The sequence below is a fragment of the Colletotrichum jinshuiense genome, chromosome 3 (genome assembly GCF_051148585.1).
Source record: "Colletotrichum jinshuiense chromosome 3, complete sequence".
Taxonomy (NCBI): Eukaryota; Fungi; Ascomycota; class Sordariomycetes; order Glomerellales; family Glomerellaceae; genus Colletotrichum; species Colletotrichum jinshuiense.
Window position 1 is genome coordinate 66,590 of NC_139310.1, and position 27,858 is coordinate 94,447.

General features: G+C 53.0%; 11 protein-coding genes across 11 annotated transcripts; 6 read left to right on the forward strand and 5 right to left on the reverse strand.

Annotated features, from left to right (window-relative positions):
• Positions 1 to 1,793: 1,793 nt before the first annotated feature.
• EsH8_III_000014 (uncharacterized protein) lies at positions 1,794 to 3,239 on the forward strand (the record flags this gene model as incomplete). Its single annotated transcript, XM_083261739.1, has 2 exons — positions 1,794 to 2,493; positions 2,680 to 3,239. The coding sequence occupies 2 exons, from the start codon at positions 1,794 to 1,796 to the stop codon at positions 3,237 to 3,239; spliced, it is 1,260 nt and encodes a 419-aa protein (XP_083122226.1).
• Positions 3,240 to 3,338: 99 nt separating this feature from the next.
• Positions 3,339 to 4,540, reverse strand: EsH8_III_000015 (SDR family oxidoreductase; the record flags this gene model as incomplete). The annotated part of the gene is made up of 4 exons (XM_083261740.1): positions 3,339 to 3,975; positions 4,088 to 4,256; positions 4,355 to 4,407; positions 4,500 to 4,540. The coding sequence occupies 4 exons, from the start codon at positions 4,538 to 4,540 to the stop codon at positions 3,339 to 3,341; spliced, it is 900 nt and encodes a 299-aa protein (XP_083122227.1).
• A 1,519-nt stretch (positions 4,541 to 6,059) lies between these two features.
• On the forward strand, positions 6,060 to 8,693 carry EsH8_III_000016 (bacterial alpha-L-rhamnosidase; the record flags this gene model as incomplete). The annotated part of the gene is made up of 1 exon (XM_083261741.1): positions 6,060 to 8,693. One exon carries the CDS (start codon positions 6,060 to 6,062, stop codon positions 8,691 to 8,693), a length of 2,634 nt encoding a protein of 877 aa, XP_083122228.1.
• A 598-nt stretch (positions 8,694 to 9,291) lies between these two features.
• On the reverse strand, positions 9,292 to 9,840 carry EsH8_III_000017 (uncharacterized protein; the record flags this gene model as incomplete). The annotated part of the gene is made up of 2 exons (XM_083261742.1): positions 9,292 to 9,707; positions 9,765 to 9,840. The coding sequence occupies 2 exons, from the start codon at positions 9,838 to 9,840 to the stop codon at positions 9,292 to 9,294; spliced, it is 492 nt and encodes a 163-aa protein (XP_083122229.1).
• A 1,764-nt stretch (positions 9,841 to 11,604) lies between these two features.
• EsH8_III_000018 (oxidase ustYa family protein) lies at positions 11,605 to 12,392 on the forward strand (the record flags this gene model as incomplete). Its single annotated transcript, XM_083261743.1, has 4 exons — positions 11,605 to 11,841; positions 11,898 to 11,982; positions 12,063 to 12,269; positions 12,325 to 12,392. The coding sequence occupies 4 exons, from the start codon at positions 11,605 to 11,607 to the stop codon at positions 12,390 to 12,392; spliced, it is 597 nt and encodes a 198-aa protein (XP_083122230.1).
• A 541-nt stretch (positions 12,393 to 12,933) lies between these two features.
• EsH8_III_000019 (H/ACA ribonucleoprotein complex subunit NOP10) lies at positions 12,934 to 13,173 on the forward strand (the record flags this gene model as incomplete). Its single annotated transcript, XM_083261744.1, has 2 exons — positions 12,934 to 13,108; positions 13,163 to 13,173. 2 exons carry the CDS (start codon positions 12,934 to 12,936, stop codon positions 13,171 to 13,173), a joined length of 186 nt encoding a protein of 61 aa, XP_083122231.1.
• Positions 13,174 to 13,616: 443 nt separating this feature from the next.
• Positions 13,617 to 14,987, reverse strand: EsH8_III_000020 (rRNA-binding endoribonuclease; the record flags this gene model as incomplete). The annotated part of the gene is made up of 1 exon (XM_083261745.1): positions 13,617 to 14,987. The coding sequence occupies one exon, from the start codon at positions 14,985 to 14,987 to the stop codon at positions 13,617 to 13,619; it is 1,371 nt and encodes a 456-aa protein (XP_083122232.1).
• Positions 14,988 to 17,072: 2,085 nt separating this feature from the next.
• On the forward strand, positions 17,073 to 19,503 carry EsH8_III_000021 (transcription factor domain-containing protein; the record flags this gene model as incomplete). Its single annotated transcript, XM_083261746.1, has 3 exons — positions 17,073 to 17,752; positions 17,804 to 19,028; positions 19,081 to 19,503. The coding sequence occupies 3 exons, from the start codon at positions 17,073 to 17,075 to the stop codon at positions 19,501 to 19,503; spliced, it is 2,328 nt and encodes a 775-aa protein (XP_083122233.1).
• Positions 19,504 to 20,147: 644 nt separating this feature from the next.
• EsH8_III_000022 (cytochrome P450) lies at positions 20,148 to 21,757 on the reverse strand (the record flags this gene model as incomplete). Its single annotated transcript, XM_083261747.1, has 2 exons — positions 20,148 to 21,360; positions 21,450 to 21,757. 2 exons carry the CDS (start codon positions 21,755 to 21,757, stop codon positions 20,148 to 20,150), a joined length of 1,521 nt encoding a protein of 506 aa, XP_083122234.1.
• Positions 21,758 to 22,649: 892 nt separating this feature from the next.
• Positions 22,650 to 25,034, reverse strand: EsH8_III_000023 (uncharacterized protein; the record flags this gene model as incomplete). Its single annotated transcript, XM_083261748.1, has 1 exon — positions 22,650 to 25,034. The coding sequence occupies one exon, from the start codon at positions 25,032 to 25,034 to the stop codon at positions 22,650 to 22,652; it is 2,385 nt and encodes a 794-aa protein (XP_083122235.1).
• Positions 25,035 to 26,065: 1,031 nt separating this feature from the next.
• Positions 26,066 to 27,034, forward strand: EsH8_III_000024 (P-loop containing nucleoside triphosphate hydrolase protein; the record flags this gene model as incomplete). The annotated part of the gene is made up of 2 exons (XM_083261749.1): positions 26,066 to 26,098; positions 26,159 to 27,034. The coding sequence occupies 2 exons, from the start codon at positions 26,066 to 26,068 to the stop codon at positions 27,032 to 27,034; spliced, it is 909 nt and encodes a 302-aa protein (XP_083122236.1).
• Positions 27,035 to 27,858: the final 824 nt, after the last annotated feature.

The window sequence follows — 27,858 nt, forward strand, 5'->3', positions numbered from 1 at the left end:
GGCGACAAAATTGAGAATACGACACTCAACACTCCACTGTGGATGGGCTTCATGAATGACGACGTACCTGTTCGGAAAGTGATGGACACTGAAAACCGAGATGGCGGGGGCGTTCTCTGCTACGAGTACGAAGATTCTCCTTCGATCAGGGGCAAGCCTGGCTTCTAAGGGTCAGGATTAGATGCAGAGTCATTTGGGGGTCCTCAGACGTTGCCGGAGTCAAGAAATTGGCCTTCTCTCTTAAGCACCGAGCACTGGAATAATTTGCTGCCTGTAATTATCAAAGATTAGATTGGCCTCTTTTTGTATTTCGTTACTGAAACGCCTTTATTCTCTTCTATCCCGCATTAACGCTGGCACCACCTCTAAACTGGATCCCGGGGAGGGGGTTACTATTATTTCTTTTCAGAAAAAAACGGAACAGGAGTGAATGCAAGTAGTAATAAGCGCTTTCGACACAGTCTTAGTTGACAGAAGTCTCGCCCAATAGAAATCCATTGCCTGCAGAAATTGTCGTGGCAACCGTGACCCAATTTTTGTCAAGGACAGTAAGTTAGAGCGGGTTATGTTCGCTAGAGGCAAGGCTACTAACTACTGGGTTAGTCAAGTTGATAGAGTATATATCGGCGGTAGTATATTTTGAACGCTGAATCTATAGAAGAACCATTGCAAAATACCTAACTTTATATATCCATGGATCATAGAGCCATTATTCAGAACCATTTAGTGACCATTATTTAAATATTTAGTCTCGGGTACTATGATGCATTGCTCGTTCTCAAAAGAGAATATTCAGTAATTCATGTGAGTTGGCGTGGAAGAATGCCGATCCTGCTGCAGATATTTGGAACCAAACCAGGTGCTCCGGGAAGTGCTAAGAAAATGTTGGATTACCCAGCCAGAATACGGGCAGGCGGTCAGCCCACGGGAAGCGGCAGCAGTCGGGCCCGGGTATTCTACCTCCGGGCCGCCAACGGCGATATCTTCAACAGCTGCTGCTTCCGCTGGCTGCCTCTCTTTTCTTACCTACACACACATCTACAGAATACAGTACCAGTTTTGCTCTTCGTTCAATTTACCACCCGTACGGGTATCCTGTGATACCAACAGAAAATGAAAAGGCACTAATGTAGAGATTGAAATCTCGGTGGGCCTCTACCATCTACCATCGCGACTAGTAATTCGTCAGCTGCGACAATCCAATTTCCTATAGTAAATATCATGCGACAAAAAATATGAAGTCTTAACCAATCCGGTGATTGTGTCCAGTTGTTAATTGATGAACTGCACATCGAAACCAAAACAGAGCTTCTGGCGTTCAAGGTGATGTTGGAACGGTAACACGACCGTTCCGTATCCGTAGTAGACATTGAAAGTCTCAGTGGGGTGCTCAGTGAGTGGGTGCTCGGTGAGTTGGCCTCACTTCCGTACTGATGTAACCCAAACTGAGGACTCAACGCGGGTGATCGGCATTGCTCAAAATTGGCGTCATTGTAATTGAGGACTTTTCACTACCTACTGCATCTCCCCAACGCAGTGCCTTGCTAATTGGGGACATTCCATTGGCAGCGCCACCCCAGTGGCCTTATCCACGTCATGTTAGCTAACTAGCGTCCTGTTTTTCTGTGACACTAACTCCGATTGCGCCGAGGACTATAGTTATAATTCCGAGCATACAATCCGAGGAGGCTTCAAACCGAGTCTTTCTGGACTTATAAGTTTGGCTTGGTTTACATTCTGGCTCAAGGATATTGAAAGTGCATCATCATCAAATTACACCCTTTCTAGCCATCATGTCGTCCGAAACGGCATCTTTGTTGTCGAGGCTCGCCGCAGAAAGCGGCTTCACCACCATCGTACAGTCCTGTCGCGACACCAAAGTACTCTGTTTGCAGCGCTTTGTACGCCTCTTCGCATACGGGGCATCCTTCCTTATTCTTGTTCATTTCCTCTCTAGTCTCGGTTTCTCAGACGAGCGAATCGGCCTCTTCATGACATTGACACTCCTCGGAGATGTTGTGATTAGCTTTCTGCTCACTGCAGTCACCGATCAAATTGGCAGGCGAAAGATCCTCGCAGCTGGCGCAGCGCTGATGGTCATGAGCGGTCTGGTTTTTGCCTTTGTTGGCAACTATTGGTTCCTTGTGATTGCCAGTATTTTTGGTGTCATCAGTCCGAGCGGCAACGAAATTGGTCCCTTCCGTGCCGTCGAAGAGTCAATCCTTGCCCAACTCACCGAGAGGGAGAACCGCAGTGACATCTTCGCCTGGTACACACTTTTCGGCACTGCAGGTGCCGCGTTGGGCACGCTCACTTGCGGTTGGGTTGTGCAAACTCTCGAGAACAACGAGTCCTGGACCCAAAACGAGGCATACAGGGTCGTATTCCTCTTATATGCGGCCCTCGGCATTCTCAAGCTGATCCTTATCTTCGGTCTCACTTCTGGCGTCGAAGTAACAGTATCGAACCCTGTTGTCAGAGTAAACGATGAACGTCAGGCGCTGCTTGATGCCGATTCAAGCGATCAAGAGGACGAGTCTCAACGCTCGACAGACGGGAAACACCCTGCGCCATCATTTTCACAGCGCCTGCGGGCTCTCGTACCCTACATATCCCCGCTGTCTCGTTCAATTTTATTCCGGCTACTACTGTTGTTCTGTATCGACTCTTTTGCATCAGGAATGGCATCACCGTCTTGGCTCACATACTTTTTCACTACGGTTCACTCGCTGCAACCCGGGTCACTTGGCACGCTGTTCTTGGTGACAAATCTGCTGGGCACCGTGTCAAACCTTGTTGCGCTTCCCCTTGCACGTCGCCTTGGGCCACTCAAAACCATGGTTTTTACTCACCTGCCCTCCGCTGTCTTCTTGTCGATGATACCACTGCCGGCACCGGGTCGTACGGGGACATGGACTGCCATGGCATTTCTGTCTCTAAGAGCGTGCACGCAGAGTATGGACCAAGCACCCAGGCAAGCATTTCTTGCAGCCGCAGTACTTCCGAGCGAAAGAACAGCTGTCCTGGGGGTTGTTAATACTGTCAAGACGCTGGCGCAAGCAGGTGGCATTGGCTCTGCAGGCTTCTTGTCCGGAAAAAGCCTTTGGGTTGTTGTTTTATCAGGAGCGGGAATTATGAAGGCTTGTTATGATTTGTTGATGCTGGCAATGTTTTTGGGGCTCAAGGACCGGGAAACCAGCAGTGCAAAGTCTCGTTCAAGGGACGAGGAAGAGTCGTAAACAACTTGGAGAAACGAAAAGACCACGAGTCAATAGAACAGGCTAGATTGCTCCGTTAATGCAATTGAATACAGGATCGAAAACTTGGAACCATCAAGGCTAGTCGACCCTTTTTACACCCTCCTTGCGCACAATAGCCTCAAACTTAGGTAGCCCGAATTTCCTGTACGCAAGTGCATCCAAAAGCCATTCTCCAAAGAGCAACCTGGCAAGCCAGACTTGACCGGCCATACCGCCAGCCCAGAACCAATTCCGTGCACCCCCAAGCCAGCCTCCAAACCATCCTTCGCCCTTCAAAGCTTCAGCCACAAGTTGCTGCGCAAATTCACCAGTCGAGACGGTCGCGTTGTTTTGGGAGAAAGTCAGACGACTGGCGTACAAGTCTTTAGCCCGGGCATAAAGAGAGTTAGGCGGCAACTCGCGGTTGAGCTTGGCAATGTGACTTTTGACGGTGCCGGTCATAGAAATCATGACGCGAACGCCAAACGGACGCAGCTCCTGACGAAGAGTACGGCTATAAGAGTTCAGGGCACCCTTAGTTGCTGTGTAAACTGAACCAAAAACGTATGGTGAGACTGCCGAAAGGCTGCTGATCATGATAATGAGGCCCCGGGTTGGGATTAACAGGGGAACAAAAGCCTGGACCATGGCCATGACACCGAAAACATTCGTCTCAAACGTCTGACGAACGTCATCCATGTCAATATCAGTTGCTGGGACCGTATGGGTCAACCCACTGTAGAATCGTTAGAGGCAATTAAGGATAGCAATGGCAGTAAAGCTTTGCGAGCCAGGCAGCCATCACAGCCACAAATGATGGCCCCGATTGGGGCTCGAGATTATCTTACGCATTGTTGACGAGAAAGTCTAGACGACCTCCAGTCAGCTCGTTAACATTTTTCTTGCATGCAGCGATGCTCTCAGGGTTGGTGACATCGAGGGGCAACGTGGTTAAGCCTAGGTCGCTCAAGTCCCGAAGCACTTCAGGTCGGCGGGCAGTTGCAATCACATGGATCCCTGGCGGTAAAGCTCTTGTCAGCAGACGGCCCCAGCTGAATGTTTGTTCTATGAACCAGCCACCTTTGGTGGAAGCTCCGAGTGCAAACGTCACCCACCTTTGGCGTGAAATTCTTTCGCCAAGGCATGGCCAATTCCTCCCGGGGTGCAGCTGCGGGACAGCATGTCAGCACTAAACTGGAGCCTCAAAGCCATCGATGGAGCGAATCAGAAATGGTTTTAACCCCGGAAGGCAATTCGTACCCTGTAATCAACACCGTCTTTTTGGTCGCTGGAATGGCCATTTTCTTTTTTGCTGTGACACTTGCTGTTGAATGTTGAAGCTGGGACGAACTACGGGCAGACGAGCCTGTTTAAGGCAAAACGCGCAGAGGAGTTGGCCAGACATTCCGAGGTATGTGAATGTTTAAATGGGGCTAAAAAAACACGTGTGCTGCCCATGCTCAGGGCGCCCGCGGACTTCCGCTCTTTGTTTTGCAAGGGAAGGAAACCTCGGCCAAAATTCTTAGTAATCGCCATACCTTGTTCTAAGGAGAACAGTGGGTTTGTGCTTCATGTGAAAATATCATGGCGAAAATTTAAACGAACCGCGAAACAATACACAGCTGAAAGCGAGTTGGTTAGCTTTCGCGGGAGCACCACAGTGCAAATGTCGCTTCCGAGTAATAATTTGCTCAATGATGACATTTGATTCGACCTACCTGGCAGGTGAACCCATATCTTACTATAACTTTATGTGCAGTATTTGACGTTGGGAGAAGGAGAGCCAAACTACATATTTATATCAATGTTGCTGATGGCAAGACGCGATCTTTTCAAATACAGATTAGAGTACCCCGGGAAATCCGGAGAATGCCTAACACTTCTGCAAGGATCTTCCGGGCAACGGATGAATAGCCGGCGTCGCGTCGTGGCTGGGAACGCCGGGACAAAAAGATGATTCTTGGCAGGACCTAGGTACACTCGGAGTATTCCGTACGGGCCCAGGGAGCAAGCCATGGATACGAGTAATTTAGATGCGTCATGTGCCAGCCAAGGCCTTTCCCCCGCACACCATAATGCGGAGAAGCTGGGGCTGAGCAAATTCGAACCGGGTTGGGTCTGCCCAACTACCGATGGCAGATTTCGCGGGGTTACAAGGCTTACAACGTCGTTTCTTGACGCTTATTTCATCCCCTGGATTCGAAATTTGTTCTAGAGTAGTATCCTCTTGGAGAATAAGCATTCAAACAGATTGTTTATATCTGAGACACTGCCTAGTTGAGCCTTTCGGTTTGCGATTCAATAATGATATTCAGTTTGGTCCGTTGACAGGATCATAGCGCCTGGGTACAATGACCGGCATTCAGGCTGTTTCTGTTCCTCCTACCTACAGTTCTTGGCGCCGGGAAACCCGATGATGGCCCAGCAGTGCCGATGAGATGAACTCCCGATCTCGTATGCCGCCCCACGGGGTTGATGATCCTAACTTCTTGGTCTGGGGACCCCGCAAGCTAAACGGCCCGATCTCAAGAGTTCGGGATTATAAGACGATCTGTAGAGTAGGAATTAGCTCATTAGCCAAGACATGCCTCGTCAACGGTATAACTTTGACCGAACCCGCATGCCCAATAATTTGATACCCACCACATTCGAGGGCTATCCACAAGCAAGGACAAGAACTGGCGGGTCAATTGCCGCCGAAAAGATCTGCTAGATGTTGTGTATAACTACCTGAAATTATCTTGACTTTCTCGCTTCCAAATATGCCCCAGTACCCTTCTCATTCGCCGTTTACGTCTTTTTGACGGCCTTGTCTTTGTGATGGCTGTCTCGATATCTAAGTTGTCATTCGAGCACCATCGCCTGGCTCTCGGAATTGCCGAGTCAGAGCCCCGCATCTCTTGGCGTTTCGATGGCAATGCTGTTGACTGGGAGCAAAGCGCATACGATATCGAAATTCTCAGGGGCTCGCATGGTCCTTCTAGCACCTACAATGTCCACTCCTCCGATTCTCTTCTTGTACCGTGGCCCGAATCAGCCCTCCAGGCAGCCGAAAGAGCTACTGTCAGAGCTAGAGCGCACGGTAAACTCGGCCAGCCCTCTACCCCATGGTCTGATTGGGTTACAGTCGAAACAGGACTTCTGGACCATTCAGATTGGGCCGGCGCCGTCCCTATAGCGGCAGAAAGGGAGACTGAAGTTGATGCTCCCAAACGTCCGATCTACTTCAGAAAGTCTTTCCCGGTAGCTACCAATGTCACCAGTGCCCGGTTGTACATTACAGCCTTGGGTTTGTACGAGGCAGAAATAAATGGCAACAGAGTTGGAGACAGCGTCTTAGCTCCTGGATGGCAGTCGTACAACTACCGACATGTTTACGACACGTATGATGTCACTGATTTGGTCAAGAAGGGCGATAACGCTATTGGAGTGGTTGTTGGCGAAGGCTGGTTTTCTGGACGACTTAGTTACGATGGTGGTGTGCGAAACAACTACGGAGACACCATCGGCCTTCTCTCCCTGCTTGTTGTCACTCTCGAAGACGGAAGTTCAGTTGAGATTCCCACTGACACAACATGGCAAGCAAACACCGGCCCAATTCTGAATTCCGAAATTTACAACGGTGAACATTACGATTCGACACTTGAGGATAACTTGAACGGCTGGTCATCAGCAAAATTTAACGCCAATGACTGGCTAGCTGTCAAAGAGTTACCGGCGCTAAAAGGCGAATTGGTTCCTCCCGATGGACCACCTGTCAGAAAGATTGAAGAGAGGAAGCCAGAGTCTATTTTTGAGTCGCCTTCTGGCAAAACCATCATCGACTTTGGGCAGAACCTTGTTGGCTGGCTGAGGCTCACAGTCTCGGGGCCCAGCGGGACGAACATAACGCTGCACCATGCCGAAGTCCTGGAAGATGGAGAGCTCGCCCTGCGGCCACTCAGAATTGCGACTGCGGCGGATTCGCTCATCTTGAATGGAAACGGCAATCAAACATGGGAGCCACGTTTCACTTTTCATGGCTTCCGTTACGCTCAAATTGATGGCTGGCCCAAAGATACCCCCCTTACTGTCGAGTCTGTCACGGCCGTGGTTGTGCATAGTGACATGGAAGAGACAGGGTGGTTTGATTGCTCCAATCAACTTCTCAACAAGTTCCACCAAAATGTGCGATGGTCCATGAAGGGCAACTTCTTGTCCATCCCGACCGATTGCCCACAACGTGACGAGCGACTCGGATGGACTGGGGATGCGCATGCCTTTGCACCAACTGCAAACTATTTGTACGACGCAGCCGGCTTTTGGAAGGGTTGGCACAGGGACATTTGGTCTGAGATGCAACGAAATGGCTCCATGGTTGTACCTCTCACCATCCCCTCGATTCCGCCTGAAAGCCCTTCTCCACCGGCCGCAGTCTGGGGTGATGTCGCAGTTGCCAACCCGTTCAATATCTACCAAGCCTTTAGTGATCTTGCCTTGTTGGAAGAGCAATATCCTCAATCCCAGGCCTGGATTGATACTGGTATTAGTCGAAACGAGTTTGGGCTTTGGAACCGCAGCTCATTCCAGTTTGCGGATTGGCTTGATCCCAAAGCTCCCTCCGACGACCCCGGCAATGCCACGACTGCGAAGCATTTAGTTGCCGACGCGTATCTCATCCACATGACAGCCTTACTTGCGAACATGTCAACATCTCTTGGTCATGATAGTGCAGCAGAACAGTATCAACGTCAACGGGACAACTTGACCAAAGCATTCCATGATGCTTGGATCCAGGACGGTGCATTAGTCAACGAGACGCAGACTGCGTACGCGTTGGCACTCAATTTCGACCTGTACACAGATGAGGAGCAAAGGTTGACCGCTGCCAAGACTCTGCGTCAGATCGTCGCAGATAACGACTATCTCGTTGGGACAGGCTTTGCTGGCACACCTCCATTAGGGTTTGCTTTGCGAGATATTGGTGCAACAGAGGACTTTTACCGCATGCTCCTCCAGACGCGCGTACCTTCATGGCTATACCAGGTTGTCCAGAATGGAACAACAACTTGGGAAAGATGGGACAGCCTTCTAACAAACGGCAGCGTCAACCCCGGCGAAATGACTAGTTTCAACCATTACGCCTTTGGCTCAGTTGCAAACTGGATGCATCAAGTCATTGGCGGCATTGCGCCTGCTGAGCCTGGTTGGAAGCGAATCGCCGTTGCCCCTCTTCCTGGCGGAAACATTACCAGCGCAAACGCGAAGTATGTTAGTCCTTACGGAGAGGTCAAGGTTCAATGGTGGTTCGAGGACAATACGGAGGAGAACGCTGCACACCGCAATGGCTTTCACTTGAATGTTGAAATTCCACCCAATACAAAGGCCGATATCACATTGCCCAATGGGGGGAAGAAAACGGAAGTTGGTTCTGGATATTACGAGTTCCATGATCCTAGTTATCGGCTCAATTGATGCATGGCTGATGGACTTTTGGGTTCGGCCATCGGTAATAAATGAGTAATGGTTTTTCTTTCTTTTTAGCCAATAAAATTATGTGTAACGATCGGTGCTTAGGCCTAATTCTTGTCCCTACTGATCTTACATGTCAGTCTGAAGTCTGGCTGGTCAATTCAGCGTGACAAGGCTGGCTGACCACGTGCCGGCTTTTCCCTTCTCTCATAATTACCTGCTACGCGTTAAAAGAAGACGGCGAGCTTCCAATAAAGTACATATATTTCGAGTCATCAGACACTGTGCTGTGGAATTTGGCGGCACCCCACTTCAGGACTTTATTGTTTCGCAAACGTGCGACTACCAAGTTAAGGGCCAACATGTATACTCATGGTTTAGTCGCGATGATGTGAGTTGCGAGACGTTGTTGAATTTTTTTTTTTTCACTGGCTGTGTTCGTGACTACAAAATCAATGATACGGGCCTCTTTTGAATTGGCATAACGTATTGTCTATAAATCCACCTTCCCCCTTAACTCGCGTATTGTTGATTCCGTGGTAGTCGTTAAAGATGCTCCGTGCATCGTCTGCCTAAAGCTCAACCATGATTCCCCGGTTGCTTACATGGGATAGTACGACTCGTCGGCGCTCGTCTCAGCCCGCTTCATGGGAAGATACGACTCATCGGCACTGATCTCGGCCCGCTTCATGGGATCATAAGACTCATCGGCGCTGGTCTCTGCCCGCTTCATGGGAAGGTACGACTCATCGGCACTGGTCTCTGCCCGCTTCATAGGGAGGTAAGATTCGTCGGCGTTGGTCTCGGCTCGCTTCATGGGATCATAAGACTCATCGGCGCTGGTCTCGGCTCGCTTCATGGGAAGGTATGATTCGTCGGCACTGGTCTCGGCCCGCTTCATAGGGAGGTACGACTCATCGGCGCTGGTCTCTGCCCGCTTCATAGGGAGGTACGATTCGTCGGCACTGATCTCGGCCCGCTTCATAGGATCATAAGACTCATCGGCGTTTGTCTGGGCTATATGCAATCAGCAAAGGGTATGGTATGGTGATCTTTAAGTCTGTGCCAACATACCATGGCCGGCACGGGGAACAGTAGGCAATGACACAACGCAGGCCGTCAGAGCGGCAAGGACAAGAACAACCTTCATCTTGTCGAACAGTCACCTATATGTTGGTTATGCGTAAAGTTGAAGGTTTCACTTCGGATGGCGTTCGTTAGTTATAAGCTAAACAGTCAAAGAATCATGCAAGAGACAATCAACAATATTAACTACCCCTCTTTTGGTGGACGACGACCGAAGCAATACATCATAGAACCGGCGAGACCGGAGGATCTCAAAATCCAAAGGTACTTGAAGGAGCAAAATCCATGCATAAGCCAGGTCGATGAATGAGGCAGGTAACACTAAAAACTATCTAGACACAGACGAATCATGAAACGCACAGTCATCTTCGGCGCACATGTAGCGTCGGCTACACATTCGTTTCCAGTTTCGCGGCTTTCCTCTGGCGGCAAAACAAGTAAGCTTCAAGTTGAAGGATTCTGCCTAGCCTCCATTAGCCTTTCGAAAGTAGCCACTGAAAATAGTTGTCGCTGTTGACCTTCCACATTGAATTTAGTTCGCAGCCCCGCAGCTAGTAGGATTCCGATTGCATACATAAAGATGAGCAAAAAGATTATGAGTATTCGGGCGACACGAAGGCATGATTTGAAATCAAACTGAGTTGAAAATTCGTCCAGTTCAAAGTTTGGTTCCAGCAGAGGCTGGTTACCTCCAGAAAGTCGGCCGCGCTGTTGGGTGTGGCGGAATCGAGATATCCAGCTGGCGAGACATCGCACAAGCTGTGCCACAATGCTGCGCAAGGCCAAACCTTGATTCTGGTCGATTCCACCTTTTCCTTGTATCTTCGATCGTTGTGTGGGGTATTTGATGCTTAATCTGGCCGGGCGTCATGTATGTGGTGGGACGGCAGGGCGAGGATGTAGGATCGGTGTGGCGAACTAGGATTGGGTAGTCCAGACTCTGCATGGGAACATTCGACAAGGTTTGGATCTCTTCGACAGGGGTTTTGCCATAATCGTATCGCATAGTTCTTACGGGACTAGCATGCCTTGATAGTCATCGGTTTTGTTCCACTCAATGGACGTCCAGACCCCTCCACCACAAGTAAGCGTCGAACGTGACCCAGGATAAGATCAACGCAATAATGCATACCTTCCAAATCTGGCGAGAAGGATGGAATCCTCATGTCATTTTCTCTCACCATTCGTCATTCGGGACATGCCCGTTTTCGTATCTGTGGCGGGGTTTGAAGATGTCGAGAAACTCCCTCAAATCCTTCAAGCCTACGTAGATGCTAAAGTGCTTGTCCGTGACATCCCGTGATTCCTCGGGTGCGACGAAGCCCGCCTCCAACAATTGCCCTACAGTCTTCCCACTTTCAACCGACAGCCGGAATATTTTGATTCCTTTCTTGGCTCGCGTTTCGCTATCCTCCGCAACACTCTCAACTCAACCTTGAAGACTACTGGGACAGAGGTGGTCGTCTTACAGTCAAGAAATGGGTCGGCAAAATAAAGAATATTCGGCAGTTTACTCCGATGAGAGGTCAACTTCCAGTCTAGATGATGTGGAAGTCGAACTCGCGGCAGTTCAAGCCCATCAACCATCAAAGTTGCGCAGGTTTGGGGTGTGGACTCTCCACGCTGCGTTGATAACGGTGTACTCGGCAATCTTTGTCGTGTCCATGTATCGAAACAAATCCTACTCGGGGGTTTTCAGCTTGATAGATTGTACGTTTTTTTCAAGTCATCAAGTCGTGCATCTTGAAGCTCATTGAACAAATAGCGCCTGGAAACGTCATTGGAGAAGAAACCCATCTCGAAATATTCCCGATCCAAGGCCCGCCGCATGGCAAGTACACCGGGGAGCCGCGACCAGAAGTTGATCAAGCTTGGAGAGATTTGCTGCAATGTTTGTTCGCCACTACATCTGGGATCGTCCTTAATACTGATGAGAGTCTTAGACAACAACATCAGAGTCTCTGAAGAGTGGGTTCACCGCTGGGAACGAGAACATGAAGCTGTCAAGCTGCCTGACGGTGGCTACCTCGGTATGCTGAGCGTCTTCCACGAGCTTCATTGCATTGTAAGTTCTATCTTTCACCCCTTGGAGAAATACAAACGACTCATCAGGAATACTAGAAACGTCTCTATCAAACCTTGTCCCCAGATTACTACTACCCGAATGCAACCAAAGAAGAAATCGCGACGAACCGAGAGCACAACCGTAAGCCTAATGCTTAATTTGGAGGAGGGAGTGCAGGATTGTACGAGGAACATGTACTGACCCAGACTTTTCCCCCGTAGAACACTGCCTGGAAGTCCTTCGCATGGGTGCAGCCTGCCGTGGCGATGTTTCTATCATCACCCACATGTGGACCGACATTAATGCGCAGCCCATCGTCAATCAGACTGCGCCGCACCAATGCGTCGACTTCAACAAGGTTATGGAGTACTCTAGAGATAACATGGTAGATGTGTACCAGGAGAACTACATTGTCCACCCCAAGTTCGGTGAGTACTCCGGCAAGCGCCAGATATAGCACTTGCTAAACAAATACATGTACAGGCCCATCATTCCCTCAAGGGAAAAGCATCAAGCCCTTCAAGGGACAGGAAATGGGACATCACCACTAGTCACAGTCATGGTTATAATTTGGAGGCAGACGAGAAAACTGTTACATTATTTACCTGTTTAGAAAATAAATCTTGGTTAAACATAGCGATTTATTTTGATCCTCATGCACAGATTCACCTCGTAAGGGTAAGAACGGAAGAAAACATTGGCTATCAGTGCAACATTCGAGGCAGGCGCACCGATTATAAATGGTATTATTTGTGATTAGATTTTCTGGGCAGAAATTTTCAAGCGCCCATCTTGGTGTATGCATTCAGCCGTGATGGGATTTGTTTCGGCGTGCGTGGTTCTAAAACTGGTTGTGCTAGGACGGGCACCGGGCGTGTGGGGCAGGGACCAGATAAGCTCCACTTCACACCGAGGGATCCAATTCGTGAATTTGATTGGCGGCTGACCGGGAGTCACGTGGCTCCGAAATGTCTGCATCGCAAAGAGAAAAAAAGTTCTCTGATGGGCCATATTCGCAGCCACCCAAGATCACGCCGACCACCTTCCTCCGCCAACGACACACACCCGCTCAACCACCATCCCGACTTCAAGATGCATTTGATGTACACTCTCAACGAGGCGGGCGACCGCGTCTACACCCTCAAGAAGGTGGTTGACGGCAAGGTCACCAAGTCCGCCCACCCTGCCCGCTTCTCCCCCGACGACAAGTGGTCGCGCCAGCGTGTGACGCTGAAGCGCCGCTTCAACCTGCTCCTCACCCAGCAGAGTGAGTTTTGACGATGCCCTTTTGACGTAACGCATTGCTAAGTCCAGTCCACAGAGGCGGAATAATTTCCTGAATCCTACAATCGGCATCTCAAACCAGATCAACCGGCCGGAATACCCTCGCTCCCGAACAGGGCCGCACGTCGACGGTGAAGGCTTGACCGAAGGGAACGGAGGACACGGCACGGTGCAGCATGGAGGAAGGTCCGGAAGGTCTTTAGGGAACATGCGAGGCCCGTAGATAAAAAAAAGGCTCTGGTACACAAAAAAACGGCGTTGGGGAAGGCTTGCGTTCATGGGGAAATCGGAGTCTTATTACTCGGTCCATGTTGCGATAGATGCTCTGCAATTCCAACCAGAGCTACGCATCTAAAATCAACCTTGTTTTTTTTCTTCCCACCACCCGTCCTGTCCATCCGTCGAATGGCCCTTTTATTTCCTTTGGGGCTCTATCATGGTATCATGCAGAACATAACAAACATCAGCTTCAACCTGGCTTCCATGCTTCTTCATCGTCTCCGACGTCCGTTGATGTTTCTGCCCGGACCGAGCTTCACCTTACCATTGGCGCTATTGCGCTCACCCGTAAGAATGCCTGGAAAGTAATCCTCGTCCATGAGGTCTCTCCGTTGAGTCCGGCGGTTATTACCCACGGCCTTTTCGTACTCCTTCTGGTCCTCTGCGAAAATCAGGTTGGTGCCCCAGTTGTTCTTGCCTCCGGCGTACTTGGAAAGCTTGCCACTGGCCGTGCCAGCAACAGGCTTGGGGATGCTAAAGACGTTGCCCCTAGTGTTCCACTGGAAGTTGCGCTTCAGGTGGATTCTGAAGGTGCCGTCCTCATCGGTCGTGCATGACGTGCGAATCAGGGTAGCCTGTCCGCAGCTGGGGCAGAATTGACGGTCCATCTTCTTACAGACCTGGAAGCAGCCATGGCACCGCAGGACCCAAGTCTTGAGCTGGGTGATGCGGGACATGGAGGGCGACAGAAGGTTCAAGCCGATTCTCAGGGCGACGTTCTGCATAGCATAATCTGAGGTGAGGATGCCGACCTTGACATCGATCGCAGGCGCTGTTGGCTGGAGCAGCTTGCTGTCCTTGTCCTTGTGCTTCTTGACGTTGGACGGCGTGATCCACCCATCCTCGGAATCTGACCCCTCTCCCTGAGCTTCGTTGGCGTCGGCAACGGTTGCAATAACGGGCTCGGAGGTTGTCTTGTCGTCCACCTCGAGCTTTGCCATATCTTGTGCAATCTCTGTCGCATCTGCGCCCGCATCCGTCGCAGGGACTTCCGTTGTGGCATTCTCCTGGTTTCCGCTCTGTGTTGCGTCGGCGCTCTGTTCCAGAGCGCTGCCCTCGGCCGAGGGAGCCAGATCCGCGGCTGCGTCGCCGTCGGTAGCAATTTGCTGCGCTTCAGTGTCGGATCCCGACTTTTCTTCAGCGACCTCACCACTGGGCGCCTTGCCGTTGCTGACGACCCGTTGGCCCGGATCTTTCCTCAACCTCGCGTCGCCTCCGTTCTTCTCAAGTTCGAGCTCGTAGGTCAAGGCCAGGAGATGCAAATCGGGTCTGCTAAGAACCTCGAGGTCACCCGAGCGACGCGCAAAGTTGGCGACAAACTTTATGCTGTCGGGGCGGGGGTTGCGAAGCTTGACGAAGGGCATGAGGGTCGTCTCGACGCGGGTGCGGGTGTGGACATCGCGAATTTCCTCGAGGATGGAGGGGAGCATGTACAGCTCGTCGGCCTGGGCCAGGAGGGTGCTGACGGGCGGGTCGTTCTTGATCAACGGGCCGGTATCGAGGCAAAGGGCGTGAATGGGCTTGCGCTCCTCGGGTGCAGATGGGCTCGCGGCGGCCGCGGCAGGCACCGGTTCGGTTGACATGATGGCGAGGTGTATTGGCTCTCCCGTGTTCGAAAAAATAATCGCCCAAAGCCGAAACAATTGCCAAGAAAGTCGCTCGGATGTCTTGACTATAGGTCTCTCGCAGGGCCGTATGCTGGTTGGGCAAACGGAGAGGCGATGCGGCGAATGATTTTGAAAGGAATGGGAAATTTCTCTATCGCGGGGTTGTGGTGGGGTATAATTTTTTCGATAAGACCGACCGTTCCCCTCGCTCGGTAAGCACCGCCGCCACGCCTTGACCGCTGTGGCTCACCGTTGACCGCCTTCTCGGTGTGGTGGTATCAGATTCGGGAAGAAGTTACCTCACCCCTTTGTCTCCACAAGGTAATTGGTCCTTCTAATTGTAGCCTCCCACAGCTACTGTCGCCCGCCGCATTTGCATCATCGATGAGTATGTTGTCAGTGATGGTTTACTGCTGCTGGGAAACAACCATGATTGAGTTTCCCGCAAGAGAAACATTCTGCCGGTCGATGTTTAGTACAATGATTCGCCATGCTGCCAACCATTGACTCCTCGGTATGGAGTGCCTCTGTGTGGTTGGAGAATTGAGAAATGGTAATAGCACGGACTCTGTCCGTCCTGTTAGTTACGGCTGCTGGTTCCCGTCCAAATGTACTGCGATGAAGCCTGCAACTTTGCCAAGGGGTGATGCTGCTTCCGTCGGCTGTCGGGATCTGCTATACGAATGACTCGTCTGGGCGTCAAAGCTCACATGTACTGTGTTTCTCCTTAAGCTTGCAGAAGCTTACATGAGGGTCGACAGAAAGTGCTTTTCAGGACCTAGGTTATTGGTTGGATCCCGATGACGTGCGAATCAACAAAACAGCGTATACCAGTCAGTATGATGAGCGGAGGAAATGTGGTCAGTCGAGGATGTGTCAAATCACCAACACACCAATCTCTGCTGCAGCGGCTATCGGTATCGGCTGTCGGTGTCAAAGAACCGACGACCGGCATGAATCGACTTTGAGCCAGGTTAATTCATAAATGCTAATTCCTTCAGTTCATGTCGCGTGACCTTTTAAGTGCAGCAAGACAATGATCAGCTTGCAGGAGTTGTCGCTGGAAAGCAAGGGTTGTTTTCTACATTCGCTGGATTTTTTAATTTGGCCTGCGTCTTCAACAACTACTGGCTCTCTGGCATGTAAGTCATCTTAAGCGACGCTAATCGCCGACTACCGATGTCGACCATCCGGAAGAGGTGGTTGTGCCTGGTGGGTGATTCTCCATCCCGCGCGCGGATCTCTTCACCGTCCATTTTTACGTGGCTCGTGAATGTGGGACTTGCTCCCGTAATTCGATCCGCGTCTGCCGTGACCGCTACATATTGCATGTTGCTCGATTTCTCGCCTCGCCCTCGAAAATCCAGGTTAGACAGTGAGTGAATCGTCGAGATGCCTTGGGGAGGTCGCAAGGTCCCTCCAGCTTTAGTGGTGGCCTTTTCCAGAGTTACGGTACCCGTCCCCGTCATTCCCCGGAGAGATTTTCGGGGAGCTGCGCTGGGATGGACAAGGGGGCGACCAACCCCCCACTAATCTTCAGTGGGCTGTTCAGCCGCTCTCGCCTGAAGGCCCCGGTATCAGGGAGCTCCCAAGGCCCCCAGTGGCCCCCGAATGACCCGGCTACGTACGGGGGCAATGGCTGGCAGCATTGTTTGTGCCTGAAGAGAAATATTGCTTGCTGGGGCCGACACAAACATGCTCCGGCCGTCCACTAGAGACCGCCAAGCACACATGCACAGTTCAGTCACGGAGCGACTCCCAATGCCATTCTCTTCTCATCTCCTTCTCTCGCTCACTCACACATTCTCCATACCCGTCTCTCCCTCGTCCAGTAGTCTGCACAGTGTCAGTGTTGCTTCCCCGGATTTCTCCTGCATAGTCTCGGCTCAGGTTGCCTCCCAACCTAGCACAGCACACACAAAGAAAGCCCCACGCCGATTCCTCTCCGGAATGGGCAATCCATGAGCCCTAGACTGAGCCTCATCCCTCTCCATGTCTACTGCAGACGCCGCCGAGTCCCGGTGAGCAACGAGGGCGCGCGCCTATTGAGGTATTGGGAGAATGGCAGACTTGTACGGTAGCAGCAACAGCAACAGCACCGCCAACAATAACAATAACAACGACAACCTTGGGCCTCACCTCCGACCCGACAGACCCCCGACAGCCGCTGTCACCACCGCAGACCTGGCCGCCGCAGCCACCACCACCGCGACAGCCTCAGCCTCGTCCGTGTCTCCGAAACCGACGAAGCGGTCCTCGGCGACAACATGTGTCACCTGTCGTGCCCGAAAAGTCCGCTGTGACGGCCGCCGTGACACCTGCAGCAACTGCGAGCGTCTCGGCTTCTCGTGCACCTATGAGGATCCGACCTCCGATCCGAATGGCCTCGCTTCCGGTCCAGCCCTTCCCCTGCCGAGGCGTCGTGTTCGCCAAGCATGCCAGAGCTGTCATTCTCGAAAGGCTCGGTGTAGTGGCCACACCCCGGTTTGTGACCGGTGTCGCGTCCAGGGTATCGAGTGCGTCTACCGCGCATCCAAGCGGACTCGGTTGAGCATCAACCCCCCTCCGGGTCGCGTCGATCAGATCGTGAGATCACCAACCTCGTCGACATCAGCAGCCGCTACTACTCGTGACCATCACAACCGCCGTTCGCTGTCAAGAGAGGATGCAGCACATGATTCCGATGCTTGCGGAGCCGATGCCATTGCGTCCAACACACCAAGCACATTCAACCATGACCTGTACGCTCACTCTCATCACCGCCAACCGTCACATGTACTGACTCATTTCAGCTCGGCTCCTGACCCTCAATTCGAGTCTCTCATTAGTCGCGCGCTTGACAACTTTTTCCGTCATGTTCATCACATCCCCATGTTGTCGTTCCTCCACCGAGCATCTCTTATGCAAAGGCACCACGCTGGCCGCCTAGATCGGCCACTGCTGCTTGCTCTCATCGGCATCACTAGCATGCTCACTGACTTAGGGCCGGGCACGAGGGAGTATGGCGAAAAGTGTATCGACGAGTCCGAGGCGCTCATCCTGAAGGGTTTGGAGAACGCCTCCACCATCAAAGTTCAGATTCTCGCCCTCATCATCAAGTACCGCATCTTGACCCGTCGTTTCTCCAGCGCCTTCATGCTTGCCGCCACCGCAGCGAGATTCGCGACAGCCCTTCGTCTCAATTACGAAAACCCGGACCTCTGCTTTCTGGCCCAGGAGTCAAGGCGTCGCCTCATGTGGGCATTATTCATGATTGACCAAGGCATGGCGGGGGGTTATCGGGACCTAACTTTGTGGACGCCCGAAACAATTCACATCTCACTCCCTTGCAACGAGAGAGACTTCGAATTCGATCTGGCCCCGCCCTCCTTGCGGCCCCTAGTACCTAGTCCAGACGAGTCCGAGAACGACGACATCGGCAGCTTGGCACTACACGTACGCATCCTTTGGCTCCGCGGCAGGATCCTCAAGTTCGCCAAGAGGGCTTCCAATTGTTCCAACGACGATCTTGGTCGTTTCCAAGAGCAACTGCAGTCGTTCGCCAAGGAGCTCTCAGATTTTGCCGAGCGGTTGCCTGTATCGTTCCGTTGGTCCGATAACAGTTTGCGGCTGCGAGCATACTCGCCGCGTCTGTGTGTCTTCATCATGATCCACGTCTGGTGGCGCCAATGCCATTGTGACCTTTACCGGCTAGGACTGGTTGGTCTCCGTGACTCGCTCTCTCGGTCCGCTGCGGAAAGATTGGGCCCCAACTTCATCGCCGGATGTCAGCGTCAATGCTTTGAGCACGCAATGGAGATGTCCAACATGTTTACCTCCATCAAACAACTCGACCACTACCCCGTTGCAGATTTGGATATGCCCGTCTGCGCCTACCAGTGTGTACGCATGTTGTACTACATCTACCACCTCAATGCGGAGGAGTATGGTCTGACGCCGGACATCCTCCGCAAGAAAGCCACGGTCTGCCTCGACGTGACCAAGGGATGCTGTTCTGGAACGGCGGCAATCTCAATCGTAAGCAACCTCGCCCTCCACGCTCGCCGTCCACATACTGACTGTGCAATAGCAAGCCGATCTCCAGCGGCTCATGGATCACGGCCTCTCGATACAGGCCACTCCAAGCCGACTACTCAGCGAAGAGCCCCACGACGAGAGAAACGGCGCAGGGGCCAAACGCATACGCCTCAGCCGTGCGAAGCAAGTGCAGTTGGTGGACGATCCAGACAGCGGTGCACCTGCCGCCGATGAGCTCACTAATCGGCCTTTTGGCATCGGCGCATGGGAAGACATTCAGGTTCCCGAGGCTGATAAGTCAGACGACCAGGTCCCTGTAGCGCCACCGCCTACCGCACTCGGCTCGCTCGAAGTTAATAACGCGTTTGAGGGAGCCCTCGACAGCTTGGACTTCAACATGGAGCCCATGGGTCTGGACTCCTTGGCCTGGTTTTCTAACGAATGGGCGCAGGGTGACTTCCAGGCCGAGTTTTAACACCTCTGTGCGGGCGACATCTGGCGCAAAGTTTATTACTTGGCCGATGTCTTCAATCTCAAGTATCGGGTCGGGTTTTACTCTGTCGCTCTACGGCTTTACGAATTTGCGGCGACTTAGAAGGTTTCTACTATGACCATACAAAAGCATCAGACCCCTGAGCCCCGACTCTGGGTCATGTCCATATTACGGTCTCGGATGAGAGGCTTAACTGCAGCACATCAGGCCACGAACGATCCGTTGGTTGGCTGCAGGCCGGCGCCTATGTGAGCATTCCAGCGACGTAGAATTCAGATAGGTATGCTGACCATTATGTTGTAGATCGCGATGGCTGGTTCGTTCATCATATAGATGTCGAGTTTCACTTATCGTCAACTACCAGAAGTTACTGTTCGCATAGTCATCGGGGCGAACAAACCTTCAGGTTGTTCTTGGATCTATCATAAAAGCGAGACCTGCATATATCTCGTCACAGGCGCTAGAAGTGCCGACGACAACCTACAAATTATTAATCCACTTTTTGGAAAACATATGGAAGAATTCAAAGGACATCGGGCTGTATTGAGATCAGCTTCAAACACCATGTATCTTCCCAAACTCAATCAGAAGTAGCCACAAGGCATTCGATGTCGTGAGCTGCTCATCTACCTTCTCTGGATGTTGATGTCCAGCCCCAAAGGCTTCCTCAAGAATCCCTCCCTTGTGTCCATGTAATCCTGCCTGAGCTCAACCCGATACCTCCTCGCCCATGTAGCCACGATCAACTTCATCTCCATCTCAGCCACGTTCCTACCCACACAAGCGCGAGGCCCATAGCTGAACGGAATGAAAGCATTCTTCTGCCTCGGCGTCAGCGACTCCCACCTCTCCGGGCGGAATTCCTCGGCGTCCGGTCCCCAAATCTCCTTGGAGTGGTGCATTGTGTACGACGGCACGCTCAGTACCGTCCCGGGAGGGAAGAAGTGGCCCCGGATCGTCACGCCGGGCGAGTCTGCCGGGATCTCGCGCGGCAGGCCGATGCCGGACGTGGAGTGGAACCGCAGGGCCTCGTTGATGAGCATGCCCAGATACTGCAAGTCCTTGACCATGTCGTACATCGGGACCTCGCAGCCGGCGGGGATGGCGCCGTCCAGCTCCTTTTGCAACTTCTCGAGCACACCAGGGGTCCTCGCAGCGTGGTACAGCAGCGCGCAGGAGGAGTTGGACGTCGTGTCGCTCCCGGCAATCAGCTGCGTCAGCGCCTCGGCCGTGAGCTCCTCCCTGCCCAACGGCTCCCCCTTCTCGTCTCTTCCCTCCATCAGGCGCGCGAGCAAATCCAGTCTGTCGATATCGGGCGGGTTGTCAAGCCTCGCCTTGACGCGGGCGATGGCCATGCCTGCTAGGTTCTGCACTGCCTCCACGCCCTGGCTGAAGAACGGATCCGGGAGGTACTTTGCCCAGGGCTTCAGCTCGGGGAAACACCCCAGCGCCGCGGAGACCTCGCCCCTGCGGTTCAGGATCTCAATGGCGGGCGCGTAGATGGGCGGGCTGGTGGGCGACTCGCGGACCTCAGCAATGTCCGCGCCGGACGCGAGCATGCCAAAGGGGGCGCCGAAGGCCAGGTCGCCGATGATGTCAAACGCTAGGTAGTTGAACCACTTCAGGCAGTCAATGGTGGCGCCGCCGGGGCTGTTCTGCACGAGGTCGTCCCACTTCTTCACAAAGAGGGACAGGTTCTCATGCACGTAGGGCTCAAACTGGGTGATGGACTTGACGGAGAAGGTGTGCGAGACCATCTTGCGCTTGCGGCTGTGCTCGTGGCGGTCCCTGGTGTTGAAGAGGCCCCTCCGGATGGAGACAAAGGCATCGTAGAAGCTTCTGCTGCGGGGTTAGAAGGTGGCCCAAAGAGAGTGAGGGGGTTTCCCCAAGAGTGGTTTGACGGGAGGGGAGTGACGAGGGGGACATACGATTTCAAAAAGCCGTTTCCGTGGCCATAGATGGTTTGGATGGCGTCGTCGTCTGCGATGCTCACATGATTCGGTTGGATCCGGACGACGGGGCCCAGCTTCGCGTGCAACTCGTCGACGGTGAGGTATCGGGTCCCTCGCCGGACGACATAGAGAAGCCAGAGATTGGTGAATTGGGCTGGGAATGGCGCGGGTATGCTGCGCAGATGGCCCAGGGTGACGAAGTAGATGTATAGGTAGTGAACTGCCGCGCCTACCACAAGTATGACTGGTGCCCAGGGTGAGATGAGAAGCTCGAGAACAGCCATTGTAAAGGTTTTTTTTGTCCTTCCCACTCGGCGATGATGACAAGCCCGGAATCGACGGAAGGGAAGGCCTGGTTCATATACAATGGCAACAGACAACCTTTAAACCTTGGGGTTTAACGAGAATAATGATAAGGTCGTGTAGGGAGAGAGGGGCGGGCGCCGGGGCCTTCTTGTACTCTCTCATGTGAGATTTTTCTAGACGATGGGCAGATGCCTCCGAGACGCCCGTGACGCTATGCGTTAAGCTTTATTTGGGACCATGCGAGTGGAGTGGATTTCGCGGGGCGCGCGGAGAAGCGGTGTTCCCCGTCCAAGGCCATTCAACAAGCGCCATTCCAGCGCTGTGTGCTAGGGCCCAAAAGACGCCCCCCTTCGACACGAAGCCCGCGACACTTTGTCCCTATGCCCCCGCGTATCCCCGCACCCGGCACTGAGGCCGGCAGTGACGGTCGACACGGCAATCAAAGTCGGTATCATGACTCGGGCTTTGCACACGGAGTATGCCAATCCTTTCCGGGCACATGTGCCTCCACAAGTGGGTTCGCTCGGGCATGCAAAACGGCTTGGCCGCAAGTCATCTGCATCCGATATGTGCCTATTTTCGGGCGTGGACTCGGGCTCAGTCATCACAAGTGATACTCAAATGTAATTGTACTTGATGCTACATTGTACACACACTAACTATATGCTGTATACCAGGACCGCTGCCATGGCCCCTTGGGGTTTTTCCAAAAGCCCTCCAAACGCCAGGATAAATGCGCCATGCAGTACGACTATATGATGAGAAAATAACAAACACATAAACGCTACTCGCATGCCTTTGTCTTTTTATCACGAAACAAGGCTAGTGTGTCCCTCTACTATGTAAATGGGGTTCAAGATGGCAAAGGCATCATCTTAACATGTATGATAGGTCTGGCAGTTTCCGTACAAACTGCTGCACGAGGTCATCGTCCTCGGTGCTATTCTGGGGCTGGGCGGTAGACGGGGTTTGAAAGCCCAATGTAACAGGGGTTTCAAGCGTCCCTCCCGCGAATACGCCGGATTTACCACTCTGTAATGGGTCCAGCGGGCCGGATAGGGTGGCTGCAATGGAGATGTTCGGTGGGCGTTTGGCCGTAGAAGACGGCCTGAATGTGTACGTCGATGCTGGCGGCTGGAGGGGGCTGTCTTGGCTTTGGGGCACGCCTGCAGCCATAAATGATGATGTGGAGGTGGGGGTGGGGCTGATGACCTTGCCAATATCCTTCACTCCTGATTTGCTACGGATATCTTCTGTGTCGTTATTCCCGGAGCGGAGTGCATCGGGAACGAGGGTGCTAGCCGTTAGACTGTCGGAAGGAGCGGTGCTCGTGGAATCGGGAAGCGGGTTGGTTGAAAACGAATCCCAGCTCGTCTTTGGGATCGATGTGGAGTCCGTTGCTTCAGCTGTAGTTGGTGATACCATGTCTCCCCATTCATCCTCCTCGTCGTCTTCCTCCTCCTTGTTATTTGCCGTGTTCACAACCGGTGGCGTTGGCGCAATCGGCTTCACGAAGGCCGGCAAGGAAGCGTGGGACTTGGGCTTGTTGTCAAATCCAGTGAAAGCAAGTGGGAGCGGTATGGCGAACGCCGAGGGCTCAGACGCCTTCGCCCCCGTCGTTGCTTTCGCATCTCCAGCTCCACTACTCCAACCAAAGGTCGCGAGACCATCCCAATTGTCCTTTGAATGCGCCGAAGCTGGCGTGTTGCTTGTTGAACTAGGAAGCATCGGTGCTGTCGACAGCGAAGGCAGACCTCCCATTGAGTGCGTCGGCCGGTGGACCGATGCTTGTCGCTTCTGCTTGCGGCCAAAGACTCTATCAAGGTCAACTGGAGATGCCGCCGTGGTAGAGTCCCATCCGAAGCTCTTGCCACCCGTGCTTCGCACCACACCGCCGCGGAATGCTCGTCCACCAAATGAGTCCTCCTCCATCCATCGACGAACAGTCAGCAACGTCTCCTGCCGCAGTGTGGAGCTCGTCCAGTTGATCCGAACATAGTTCTCATCATCGCCCGCATTGTGCTTACGGAGAGACTCGTGGCGGGAAAGCCGATACCACATCTTACGCTCCGAGATGCTTGTAAAGCTGTCATGTATTATCCGATCCGGTACATCTTCGGCGGGCTCTGCTGTTTGAGAAAGAACACCAGGCAAGAGCAAATCCAGTTTGCTCAAATCAACTTCGAAGGGGTCGTGATCTGGACGCTTCGGCCTGTCCGTCTCAGAGGTCTCTTGCGCCGTATCATCTCCAGCGGGGAGCGAGGCCACTGGATCAGACTCTGCCGTAGGGCTTGGAATTGGTGCCACTAGCTCGTTGTCTATCGACTCGGGTTTGTCGAGATCGTAAGCCGGAACCTCGTCTCGGCGAGACTCGGGTTCTCGACTTGCGCTGCGTCGTGATGGAGGCGCACGTTCAGGGGTGGCTGTTATTCGTTTCGCTATCCCATCATACATCTCCACGAGTTCTAGAACCTTCCCAGAAGGCTTTCGCTGTGTGGTCTTCGGTAGAGGATTGTCCTCGATGGAGGTAATGGGCGAGTTGGCGTGCCTGGCGTCTGGGGCCTCGTCGTCATCATCGTCATCATCAGATGTTGTGGAAGCGGAAGAAGGAACAAGAGCACCCTCAAGCTCGGGGGCGGCAGGAGAAACGTCGAATGCAATGGCCCCGCCGAATTGTAGAGGCTCGTCGAACCGGTGTATGATGGGATCTTGCGCGGTGATCTCTTCTTCAAGAGCGTCGTTTAGAGGACCTGTCAATCCCGGTTGCCCTTGCGCCGGCTCGAGCACGAGAGGTGGTGCATCGGGGATTTGGGGCAGCTGCGCTAGAGGCTCTGGCTCGTCTCTCGTAAATGTTGGAAGGTGATTTGCCCACGGGTCTGGCGAAGAACGACCCGGGGAAACGCTGTTTGGGGTAATAGAGGGTCGGACACCCGGCGAAGTCGAACGGCTCTGGGGCCACTTGGGAGTGCTACTCTTTCGTCTGGGTTCGTAGCTCGGTGTCAATCCCTCAGTTGGCGCAGCATCATTGCCCCAAGTCCACGGTGATGCATTGGTAGCTGCCCCGGGATCCGGGGAGGCCCAATCGCCGAATCCATCGTCGTCTAGCCATGCTGACTGACTGGAGGGTATATTTAGGTTGTTCGGAGTGGAGAGGAAGGCGGGAGGTGGAGGTTCGAGGATGTTCTTGGAGGGACTTGAAGATGGCGTAGCTGTGTTGTCGGCGGTTGCCCACGGTGAGCCCCATGGATCATCCATCGTGCGGGACTACAATTCATGTTTGTTGATGTATATTCAACGGTTGAGTGGTATCGCAAGTCGGCGTGGTGGTGGTCGAGGGCTATTTGGCCATGGTGTTATTTCGCGTTTGGCGATGCACGGCTCGATTGGTTGGTGTTTTCCAGGGTTCGAAGGATAACGATCAGAACAAAGACGCAGTTCTGGAAACGAGGGTCGTTGTCTCGACGGTAGACGCGCTAGTTTCAGTGAGGAATTCGAAGCCGGCTCAAGAGTGAAGATGCGATGCAAAAAGTAGTAAACACAGATGGAGATCAGACTGGGAAAGGTAGGGACGGATTGATGTCCCAGATCCAGGATTGGATTCAGATTCCGGACATGTCGGAGAGCGTCCGTGCGCGCCAAAGAGTCCCTTCACTTCCAACTCACCGCGTGTCTGGGATTGGAGCTTGGCGACGGCTGGTGGATCCGGCGGTCCTATCCGTTGCCGTGTCGCGACCGCGGAATCGACCGATGTTTAGCCAGAACTCCCCCCAAAGGTCTTATCGGATAAAGGGTGTCTAGTGCAGTCCGAGCCCGATTAGATAAGACCGTTTGAATAAGCACTGGCTGGCACTGCGCCGATGACGGCATGTTGGAGGGGTTGAAGGAAGGGAGCAGGGGCTGGAAAAAAGAGAGGATGGAATCGTTCTAGAACGAATCGAAATTTGCTGGATATGACCAAATCCTGCGATCTTCAGTGGCAACCGGCAGTGAGACGGCCAGCACTTGACTGTTTCGGGACCTAGCAGAATTCCAATCTTGTCTTCATATTTGCTGAAGAGGCAAACAGTGCTTACCAACCACGGTTTGGCAAGCAGCAGTGAGTGGGGAACATCGCAAGTCTGATTTGAAATGAGTCGGGCTTGACTTGCTCTTCATTCGACCTCACACTTCAACGCTCTGGGAGACTCCATCGCCAAAAGCCCTTTCATCTCCAAGTCTAGACTTCTCTTCTCACACTTAGAACCCAGCAGAGATTTTCTCGCGTCTCAGATTCAAACGCCTTCGCAATGTCTCTTTCTAAAGTCAAGCACATCGTGCTGGTACGACCCCGCCTTTTCCATTTGCATGACCAAGGACAACCAGTTGACTTACTTGCACAGGTTTTGTCGGGCAAAGGTGGTGTCGGAAAATCGTCCGTAACGACTCAGCTTGCTCTTTCGCTGTCCCTGGCCGGGTTTTCTGTCGGCGTTCTCGATGTCGATCTGACGGGGCCGTCCATCCCCCGCATGCTCTCCATCGAAGCCGAGAAGGTGACTCAAGCGCCTGGAGGCTGGCTTCCTGTTCCAGTTCACGAGGCCGTCGAGGGCAAGGGCATTGGGTCATTCCATGCCATGAGCCTTGGGTTTCTTCTTCCCAGGCGAGGCGACGCTGTTGTCTGGCGTGGTCCCAAGAAGACAGCCATGGTCAGGCAGTTCCTGTCGGATGTCCTGTGGGACGAGACCGACTACCTTCTTATCGACACACCTCCTGGCACTAGTGACGAGCACATTTCGCTTGCTGAGACTCTTCTCCGAGATGCTCGCCCCGGCCAGGTGGCCGGTGCCGTCGTCGTCACGACGCCTCAAGCGGTGGCCACCGCGGACGTCAAGAAGGAGCTCAACTTCTGCGTCAAGACTGGGCTGAAGGTGCTGGGCGTCGTTGAAAACATGAGCGGCTTCGTCTGCCCGCACTGCTCAGAATGCACCAACATCTTCAGCTCTGGCGGGGGAGAGGTCATGGCTCAGGAGTTTTCGGTGCCGTTCCTCGGCACTGTACCCATTGATCCGCAGTTTGGCGAACTTGTCGAGTCCGGCAGAAGACCACAGTACCCCCAGGGCACACAAATAAACGGCCAGGACATCGCCAAGGCCAGAAATGAGGACTTGCCTCTGGGTGATACTCTCGTCGAGAAGTACCAGGACTGCTCGTTGTCTCGCATCTTTAGCGACATCACGACAAAGCTGACGACGACTATTGAGAACCAAGCGCAGTCATGAACCTGCCAACAAAATGATACGACAAAACGACCCAGGGAAAGCTGACATGTGGCCAAACACTACCCGATGACGCCAAGTTGGGTAATTGTAGGCGCTACCTCTTGCGCAAATGATTTCCTCCAGGGGATGCCTCTGCCATGATTTTAGATCATAACGCCCGTCATCGAGCTTTAACTTGACATTGTTGAGCAGAGCTTGTCAAAGGGGCATGTTGGCTGGTAACACCGCCCAGGCATGGCTCCTCAATGATGCGCAAGCGACTTGATTGCGGTCAAAAGGCGTCGCGACATGTAGCTTTACGATGCTGGGTTCCCATACCTATTCGTTTTCCCTGACAGCGGCCGATGTCCGGCGCAGAACTCGATGTGCAGGAAGCTTGGGGGCACGTGAGGATAACTCAGGACTGGAGGAACCCCCTGGCGTTTTCCACATGAAGAGCCCCGCAACGCGCTGGCGGTACCTGATTGACAAGTAGTATCCGTACAGCTCAGCTACCTGACAGGTCTCACCGCATGTATGCACGCGTACATACGGGAAAGCGCATAGATTGTACAGAATGCCACATTTGATTCATTCTTCACGTCAATGATTTTCACCCATTGCGATACCAGGCGAGTTGCTTAACGAGGATCTCTGTGGGCGGGCTCAATCTTATCTCAACTCCCTCCCGCTGACATGTCCGAATATGGACGGATGGCTTACCCCTCCATCAAATGTCGGGTTCAGGCAATGCACCGCAGAAAAAATGACGTCTCGCTTCCATTCTTCAGCGCCCCTCGCCCCGCGACAGTCACTAGCCACTCCGAGTACCTTGTCCTCCAACC